Source organism: Ceratotherium simum, chromosome 25 (genome assembly GCF_057802395.1).
Source record: "Ceratotherium simum simum isolate JZ-2026a chromosome 25, ASM5780239v1, whole genome shotgun sequence".
Classification (NCBI taxonomy): Eukaryota; Metazoa; Chordata; class Mammalia; order Perissodactyla; family Rhinocerotidae; genus Ceratotherium; species Ceratotherium simum.
The window spans coordinates 10,625,645-10,635,616 of record NC_141924.1 but is presented as its reverse complement, the minus strand read 5'-3'; the positions used below and the strand labels follow the sequence as shown (position 1 = coordinate 10,635,616).

Here is a 9,972-nt window from a genome sequence, read left to right as displayed (position 1 = left end):
TAATTATTGAAATTGAGTGATGGGAACATGGACCCCCTTACACCATTCTCTCAAATAAATATAAAACAAAATAGAATCTTCTCTGGTGATTCTATGTGCAGCAGGGCTGAGAAGCCCTGTTCTATCATCCCCAAACTAGATCACTTGGCCCATAAATATAATAATTGAGACATTTCTATTTGAAGGGCTGTCTCAGTAAATTAAAAAGATACACATACAATGAAAAATATCAAATTTATTTTCTGAAATACAAGAAAAAAACAGTATGCATTTGAATTCACTTTGCAATATACATTAACAATAAAAACATCTGTTTCATATCCTACTTGTCTCAACTTAACTCCCAACCAGCTGTGGCATCCACAAGAAGAGAAAGAAGATTTCTGGCCCTTGGTTTGCAGAACCTGAAACTTGACATGAGAACATGTGACATGTATACCCCAGACTCAACCCATCTCAGTCAAGGCAAAGGCTTGTTAACAATGAAGCTCCATAGAGTTGAAAAATAAAGGGCTTTTTACTGCCTACTTATCCAAAAGATCTAGAATAGTCACTTGCAGTTTGAGGTCTTACCACAAATTTCACTAATGTTTAACGTACTTTGAGGTAAAGTACAGAGAATGAAAAAATAAATTCTCTTCAGTTTCAAATGAACTAATATTTAAATATGAAGATATTATCAAAGGGGAGACTTTTTCTCTTTAAAAAATAAACTACCCAAATGAATTTATTGGTTTGAAAGGTACTTGTTAATAAACCTGACAAGGAAAAAATCAAACCATCACTGTATTTTTGCCATAGTAATGAGAATCTATACAAGGTTAACTTCTTAGTCTTTGGGAAGTGGCATCTCATGAGTTCTATCAAAAATAGCTATTGAGATGATTAGATTGGATCTGAGTTCCCCTCAGAAGACTGGGGAACCTGCAAAGACTTGCTTATTTGAGGACTAGTCCCATTTATGCTTACCAGATGGCTATTGATGGCGTTAAGTTCTTGTAACACCATGCTCAGATCTTCGTGTAATTTGACTATCGCATTTTTTACCTCCCCTAGAAGAACTTCAATGGAATTGTTTGCTTCAGGCTCCCTAGGCAGGCCTTTGGTTGTCTGAAAACCAGAATAGGACACAGAGGTGAAGTGGCCTACATTTTGGGTGGAAAACTCTATCCAATTATTGCTGGAAATAAGACTTGTCTTCTTTTGTGCAGAATCAGAATTATCTGGAAGAATTTCCAGTACATTGAGGTTGTTGTTTTCTTCTTCATCAGAAGACACTGGGCCCCTAGGAGCAAAGGGGTGATGAGCCCTGGCTGTCTTATCTTTATCTTTAAAGGAGGCAGAAGAAGATTGTTGATGGGACAAAGTCCAGAAGGAAGGTTCGGCCAAAATCGGGGGTAAGAGATGAACTGATTTCTCTGGTGAGGCTGAACCAGGAGATGACAAGGATAAAGCAGAAAAAGAGGATGTTCTCTCAGAGGTCGTTGAAACTGAAACATATAAATGAGAGAGAAAGATTATGCAACACACAAAGGAGAGTAATAGCTAAAATAATTTTACAATGTAAAATCCTGGGGGCCGGCCTGTGGCTTAGCGGTGAAGTGCGCGTGCTCCGCTACTCGCAGCCCGGGTTTGGATCCCAGCGCGCACCGACGCACCGCTTCTCTGGCCACGCTGAGGCTGCATCCCGCATACAGCAACTAGAAGGATGTGCAACTATGACATACAACTATCTACTGGGCCTTTGGGGGGAGGAAAAAAAAGGAGGAGCGTTGGCAATAGATGTTAGCTCAGAGCCAGTCTTCCTCAGCAAAAAGAGGAGGATTGGCATGGATGTTAGCTCAGGGCTGATCTTTCTCACAAAAAAAAAAAAAAAAAATCCTGTCTGGAAGGTCTCAACATAAAACAACTACTCAGAATTTCATACATTAAATATTCATAATAAGCCTAAAAAAACCCCAAAGCAGGAAATAGATAAAATCTAAAGATGTATTATATGTCAATAACACCATGGAAATGAAACTAAAATAGAATTATCAATATTTATCTTGACTTGCAAACTTTGCCCAACATATTTTTACACTACACTTACCAGAGAAAGAAGAAAAGTAAAGTATTATACCCTATTCTACTGACCGCCAGCATTTTAAGTTGGCATTTAAAGTAGAAAGTCTGAAAAACCCGTAACTTAGATTCCTTCATCTTTTTTTTTCTACAGAGAATATTATGACAAAATGAACATCCAACTACAAGTACCCAAAAGTTGTGAAACAAATCTTTTTCTCTCCATGGTCAGATATAGTCAAGACTGAAGTGCAACCCATCTGAGATCCAGAACACTTTAGCACATGTACAGATATAATTATTTTTTTCACCAAGAAACTATAAGTAAAATAAAAAGCATTCTAAACCTGTTTTCCATCAAATTAAAGATTTGATAACATTTTAACTTCCTTTCAGGCAAAATCATATTAAATCTCTTCTTTCACACTTCATTCTAAATCATTACATTCCAAACTGTGTTCCTTAAGATGTAAAAAGATGTTTTGTGAAAACAGGGCTCTGAAGTCAAATAAGACTGGGCAATTGCATATGTGCTTCCCATTAGGAGATTAACAATGTTCATTAGCACATTTAAAGCTCTAAGAAATCTATAGTAATTTATTCAAGTGTTTTCCAAACTTTCTTGGACACAGAACTTTTTCTTGTCTCCTTGGAATATCTATTTACGTTTGTTTACGTATTAGGTGGTACAAACTGGCAAAATCCAGTTCTAAAGTCTTTGCAACTAACTCTGGACTTGCCACTAAAAAAAAAAAAACATTCATTATAAGTCAAAACAGGGAAATTAATGCTTAGCACTCAGCACATATGACTTACCTGTCTGTACTATTTTATTTGTTTCACATATTCATGTCCCTCTAAACTAAACTGGACCTCCTGTAACCATGGTTGGCAGCTTCTATTTTCTGCCTCAAAGCTCTCTGAGGCCTATCTCCAGTTCTCAGGAAAAATTCTAATCATAAACCTTTTTTGGGGTGAAATGAGTATTCTCAGCTGATGCAGCAGCAGGACACAGAAAGGAAAATAGGAACTTCATCAGCACATGGTCAAGGCAAGACACATACACTTAAGAATCTAGTTCAGGCTCATCCAGGCTGTGCTTGGATTAAAAGAGGTCTGACTGTCACGGGCAGCCAATGACGACAGCCTCAACGTATCTGTGTCCCGAGTAACACTGCCACACTCTGAGCTGGGAGTGCCATTTGGACCACAGCTGTCGTCTGACAGGTCCCTTCACCATCCTCCTTGGTTTACTCTCATTTTGGAGTAGCCCATTCTCCAGTAGTGCATTGAAAAAGGATACATGAGAAGTTTTGAGAACTTGCGTGTCTGAAATGTCTGTATCCTACTTTTAGGCTTAATAATAGTTTGGTTAGATAAAGAATTCTAGGTCGGGAATCCTTTTCTTTCAGAATTTTGAAGGCAAAATTCCACTGTCTTTTTGCTCCCTGTTTTGTTGCTCAGGAATTGGAGCCATTCTAATTCTTATTCATTGTATATAACCTGCTTTATCTCTGAAGTATTACAGAATTTCCTCTTTGTCCCCAGTACTCTATAGCTTCTCCACGTGCCCTGAGGGGGACTATTTTCATTCACTGAGGTCAACTGACTGTCAACTGACTTTTTTTTTTGCTGGGAAAGATTCACCCTGAGCTAACATCTGTTGCCAGTCTTCCTCTTTTTTTTTCCCTCCCCAAAGCCCCAGTACATAGTAGTATATTCTAGTTGTAAGTCCTTCTAGTTCTTCTATGTGAGCTGCTGCCACAGCATGGCTACTGACAGACGAGTGGTGTGGTTCCGTGACTGGGAACTGAACCGGGGCTGCCGAAGTGGAGCACACTGAACTTTAACCACTAAGCCATCAGGGCTGGCTCAAAAGTCAACTGACTTAATCAGACAACTTGTTTCCTTCAGCTTTAGAACATTTTCTTGAATTCTTTCATCAATTATTTTCTCCTCTCTGTTTTCTCTGTTCTCCCTTCTGAACCTCCTCTTGTTCAGATGTTAGATCTCTGGGGCTAGTCCTCTAATCTTCCTATTTTTCTCTCCATTTTCCCTACCTTTGTTTTTGTGCTCTACTTCCTTAGAGATTTCGTCAACTTTAGCTTCCAATCCTACCACTGAGTTGTTAATTTCTGCTATTATAATTATATAGTCATTTGGGTGGGTCATTTGTTGGGGAACCACTAATGTCAATATCTTTAATTCCTTCCTCTGAGGGGGTTAGGTTCTGGTGAGAACAGTTTTCCTATCTCCTGCTGAGAAGGTAAGGATCTGGCTCCATTGCGCTGGGAGACTAGTAGGGAGTGGGGCCTGGAGCTCTCAGCAGTCAGTATTTGGTTTGCATGTGGTCATTAATCCTATAGTGATTGTTACAGGACCCACATGCTCAACTATACCTAGCACCTCTCATTTCAGAGACCATCCATCTAACTTCTCCAGAAAACAGATCTCCAGACTTCTGCCAGAGGTTGTGGGAGTGGGTGGGTATTCAGGGCAATTGTTCATGTGTTTGGCAAGGAGGAGAAGTCTAAGGATTTAACTGCTTTTCAAATAGCTGTTCTCTAGTTCTCTTTATTTAGCACCACCCTCCAATAATAACATGTGGAGTAGGTTTTATACCCTATTTTAAACAAGAGGCAAAGGAATCTCAAACAGGCTCAAAAATTTTCCCAACATCACAAGGCTAAAAAGCGGCAGAGATGAGACTCAAATTCAATCTCTGATGTCACAGCATATCATCTAAACCACCACGCTATACTGTCCACACCATTCCACTATATTATCATTATTTCTACTCTATTACAGAATTGTTAAATTCTCGGTATAAAATTTAGAAGGCAGGCAAGCAGGATGGTGAGGGGACTTGACATCTTATCTATAAGGAATAGCTGATGAATATGCAAATATTTACCCAAAAAGGGAGAGTGGGAGAAAGGGTGAGAGGCTCTATTTAATTATTTGAAGATAGTCACAAAATCTTAATAATATTTATCTTACATTTCATATACTGTGCATGAGTTAGAACTGGGGTCAACAGGTGCAAGTTATAGGAAAACAGATTTTAGCCCAATTAAAAAAAGAAAATTTCCAATAGTCATGGTTTTCCACACACGAAATGAGCTGCTTTGGGAAATGGTGAGTTTCTTGATACTCATGGAGCTGATGCACAGCCTGAAGGACCATTTGGCAGGAATGTTTCAGGCAAGATCTATGCATCAGGTGACGGAACTATATGTCTTTAATGAGAGTCTAAGATTCTAGGACCCAAAATATATCTGTTAGAGTACTAAGAAACTATTCTAGGAATAGTTCACTCTGGGTCTAATGATTTAGTAAGATTGATTTAATAAGATGATTTAATAAGAAACACTTAAGTAGGCCAGGAGGAAAATATTATTTGAGACAAATATTAATACAGTGTTATCTTACATATTTAAAGATAACACAGTTATGTTAGTCACGTATATATGATATGATTAAAATACCTGGTATTTAACTTGATGCTCGTGGTTCTCAAAGTGTGGTTCCTGAACCAGCAGCAGCAGCAGCATCTGGGAATTTGTTAGAAATGGAGTTCTTGGGCCCCACCCCAGAACAAATGAATCAGAAACTGGGGGGTAGGCTCTGAAAACTGAGTTCTGAGAAGCCTCCAGATGTTTCTGAAGCATGCTAATGTTTGGGACGCTGCTTTCTACTGTATGTCCACCTATCTTTGCTTTGTAGCTACAACTGCTGACTAAATAGCTTATCATTGTTTACAGTTGTGCAGCTTTGATTCCTAGGCTCCATGATGCTTTTGCTCATAAAAGCCACTTCATCTCTAATCGCTGCACGCCAATTTACTCTTGTTTCCAAACACGCCACAGCTGTACCAGACACTTCAGGCTGCACTGCAGGGCGCCTCTCCCTGCCTGTTCAGTTACCCGTCTCCGGCTCACTTCAGAAGTTATTTGGGCATCTTGTTAACATTCATCTCCGTCATGCAGTCTACCCACCAGAGCTGAGATGCAGCAAATACTGCAAACAGGCTGCAATAAATGGCTGTATTTTAAAATTTCCTTGTGTGATACATGCATGCCAATTAATGCTGCACTTGTTTGAAGATAGCACTCATAAAATTATTCCAAACGCTGATGTGTTATCTCTAACATTTTATATTCATGAATAACACTGGACCAGTTAATTACTGTATTACAACTTTAAACTTAAAAAGCATTTAGAAGAACTGTGCTGCAAAAATAAAATGACAAATACATTTCTAGAAATATTTTAAAACTCTCTTTAGCTGTAGCTGTAGATGTAAATTCTTTGTGAGCAGCAGGTCTTTGGTCAACTAAACACTTTTAACAGTTCATTGTAAAACAGAGATTTTTTTTCATTCTCTGATTCATCTCTTTTCAGTCTTCCTAGCTGATATATAATGACTGTCAAGTTAACTATACATATGAATTAAAATATTCTGATTTTGTTCTGTGGTTTAAAAATGGTACAACTGACACAAATATTCATAGCAGAATTATTCTTAATAGCCAAAAGTGAAAAGAACTCAAATGCCCATCAACCAATGAATGGATAAATAAAATGTGTTTATCTATACAATGGAATACTATTCGGCCACTAAAAGGAATGATGTACTGATACATGCTACAACATGGATGAACCTTGAAAACATTATGCTAAGTGAAAGAAGCCAGACACAAAAGCCACATATTGTATGAGTTCATTACATGAAATGTCCAAAACAGGCAAATCCATAGATTTGCAGATTTGCAGAATCTGCAGAAAGCAGATTAGCGGTTGCAGGAGTTAGGGGGAGAGAGTAATGGGGAGTGACTGCTAATGGGCACACGACTTTTTGGGGTGATGAAATGTTCTGGAATTAGTGGTGGTGGTTGCACAACTCAGAGAATATACTAAAACTCATTAAATTGTACAGATTTTAAAAGCATGCATTTTACAGTACATGAATTAGATCTCAATTTTAAAAAAATGATATTTGCAAATTTATTTATTTATTTATTTTGGTGAGGAATATTGGCCCTGAGCTAACATCTGCTGCCAATCCTCCTCTTTTTGCTGAGGAAGACTGGCTCTGAGCTAACATCTGTGCTCATCTTCCTCTATTTTGTATGTGGGACGCCGCTACAGCATGGCTTGATGAGTGGTGCATTGGTCTGTGCCTGGGATTCAAACCTGTGAACCCCAGGCTGCTGAAGCAGAATGTGCGAACTTAACCACTACGCCACCTGGCTGGCCTCGAAAATTTATTTTTAATGTCATTATTATAAATAAGCTACATAAAAGAAACAGATTTAGGAATAACATAAGGTTAGAAAGAAATGCTAATGAGTCTGCCTCTAAATCACTTTTGCTATATTTTTAATGGGAAAATTGGATTAATGGACTAAAGATGAGTTTTCTCACTTACCTATGAGGCATAAACTTGGTTCACTGAATTTAAAAAATCAAATCAGTGTGTCTTTTTGCCTGCACAACAGCAGGCAGGAGCTGTACAGCGAGAAGAGTTGCCAGGGGCGGGGCGGCACCTTGGCTGTGACTTCCCTGACAATGCTCTGCTCTGCACAGTGCTCTGAACCAGCCTGACCAGCAGCTCAGGGTTAGCTGAGACGCTTTGCAGAACTGTTTTCTATCATTTTCCCCATATCTTTTAGGAAAACTGTTAATTGTTCTGGCTCTAAAGCCTTTTGTAGAAAAAAAGGAAAAAGGCATGGTTAATGAGTCTTTTGCGTGTGTGTCACGTTTGGTTTCTTGCCCTGGCAAAGGTGAACTGAAAAACAGCTGTTCAGAACAGCTACTGCCGAGGGTCAGAGTGAGAAAATGGAACCAATGAGACCGGGACAAAGGATGGAGCCATTGAGGATGCCACCACTATCCCAACATGAGAAAGCAGAGAGTAGATGTTTTTCCTCCAAAAAAATAGAAAGTCTAGTCCAGTGCAGTCTAATACCCTTACTATAACTGTGGCTTATGAGAATATAATGAAAACTGCCAGCCACCAGATCTGGCTTCTAAGCATCTACTAGCTCCTTTTTTCTTTTCAGTGTGCATGATAAACTATATAATGACCTAAAAGAATAGTTTGAGCTACAGATAAGTAATTTAAAATTTAAACGGAGGAGCAGAAGGAATGGGCTGTTCTCGGGACAGGGTGATTTGGCATCAAAAGGTCAAAGGAGGTTGCTGCATTAAATCCATTCCTCTCATTCACTAAAAATATTAAGGTGTATTAAGATGGCTACCTTAGACAGCCTCCCTGATATTTGAGATCTGCTAAGATATGAGTGTGCAAGTATTTTTTAATTTGCCCAGCTCATTATCTCCAGACTTTATAACATCAAACCTTGATCCTTCCTACAAACAAATACTTCTTAAAACAAAACTAGGAAATAGATACTATCTTCTCTATCCTCCATCATCCAGCATCCATGGAGACGAGCCATCCATCCCAGCCTCATTTCTTAAATTCCTCAACCACAATGACCTTCAGCCATTCCTCTGAGGACTCCGTAGAAGACATCATCACCCACAACGGCCCTCCTCTGAACTCTTGTTTTCCAAGATGACTTTCCTTCTCGATTACTTCCAGCCCTCCCATTCCTTTGAATACATCTACATTTTAGCCTCATTAAGACCATAGATCCAATGATCCTTTTATTTCCTCTCACTCTATCAATGCCCACCTGGCGCTGCCTCCTTTCTTGTCCAGTCTAGAATCCCAGTATCCATCACTTGAACCACTTTCTTGACACCTCCTTGCTGCTGTGTTTTCTGCTTTACCTGTTGCTAATTCCTAATCCAGGAGTCAGCAAACCTGTTCTGAAAAGGACCAGATAGTAAATATTTTAGGCTTTGTGGGACATACAGTCTTGTTGCAACTACTCAGCTCTGCTGTTGTATCACAAAAGCAGCCAAAGAAAATATGCAAAGCAATTAGTGTGGTTGTATTCCAATAACACTTTTTATTTACAAAAACAGGCAGTGGGCCAGATTTAGCCGAGGCTGCAGTATGCCAATCTCTGTCCTAATCCTATTTCAATGCAAATATCTATCTTTTTCATTCCCGTCCCCAGGCTGCTCAGCACCACTGGAGGAAGTACAGGACCCTGCAAATCAGGACCACGACAAATGATCGCGATTTCCTCTTCTGGTCCTCTTGGTGTCTCATCAGCTCCTTCTTCCACTCTCTAGAGTGACTATTCTAAATCTTTGCCAGTCTCTTCACAGCCCTTATACCACTCTAAACCCTCAGTCTTGGCAGGTGACCTCAGACAGTAAGATACTGAGGCTGTGATGTATGCATCGTGTGTCACACACAAAGGCTCAATACATTTAAATTATTAAAAACAACAAAACCCTTCCCTCACATTTGATACATCCTCTCTCCTCCTTCCTTAGAGACAGGCCTTCTTTCTGTTCTGGATTCTAGTCCGCCTTCCCCAGATCATGCTCCATCTTGGGCTATCTCCTTCTACCTCGCCCTCTCTTGTCTCCTATCTCTCACCTAGTTTTCTTTCCTACCACGCCTCTGAAGTGCTCCCTGTCTCCAGTTTCACCCCACCCCCTAAATCAATCCTCCACATTCCCTGACAGAGTAATTTTTCTAAAACACATTTATACAGCCACTTACCTGGCTTAAAACCTTCAGTGACTTGCACTGTCTTCAAAATAAAGTCCATACTTCATAACCTGGCACACATGGCTCCTCACCACCTGGCCTGGCTTAATTTTCCAGTGTTTTCTTCTATTCCTTCTTCATGCATACTTCCCATTCCTGCTTTACTAAGCTGCTTTTAGTTCACTTATTAAATGTTGAGTACCCACTATGTGCTGGGCACTGTGGTTGGGGCTGGGGTTACAATAATAAACAGGGCAGATACGGTCCCT

At 39.5% G+C, this 9,972-nt stretch overlaps 1 protein-coding gene across 1 annotated transcript in view; it reads right to left on the bottom strand.

Moving 5' to 3' along the window:
• Positions 1-215: 215 nt before the first annotated feature.
• Positions 216-9,972, bottom strand: part of ENTHD1 (ENTH domain containing 1) — a 186,118-nt gene continuing 176,361 nt past the window's right edge. Inside the window, exon 7 of the mRNA XM_004438027.3 lies at positions 216-1,490. Coding sequence (XP_004438084.1) covers positions 886-1,490 — 605 coding nt within the window. The 3' untranslated portion in view covers positions 216-885. The remainder of the gene's footprint in view (positions 1,491-9,972) is intronic.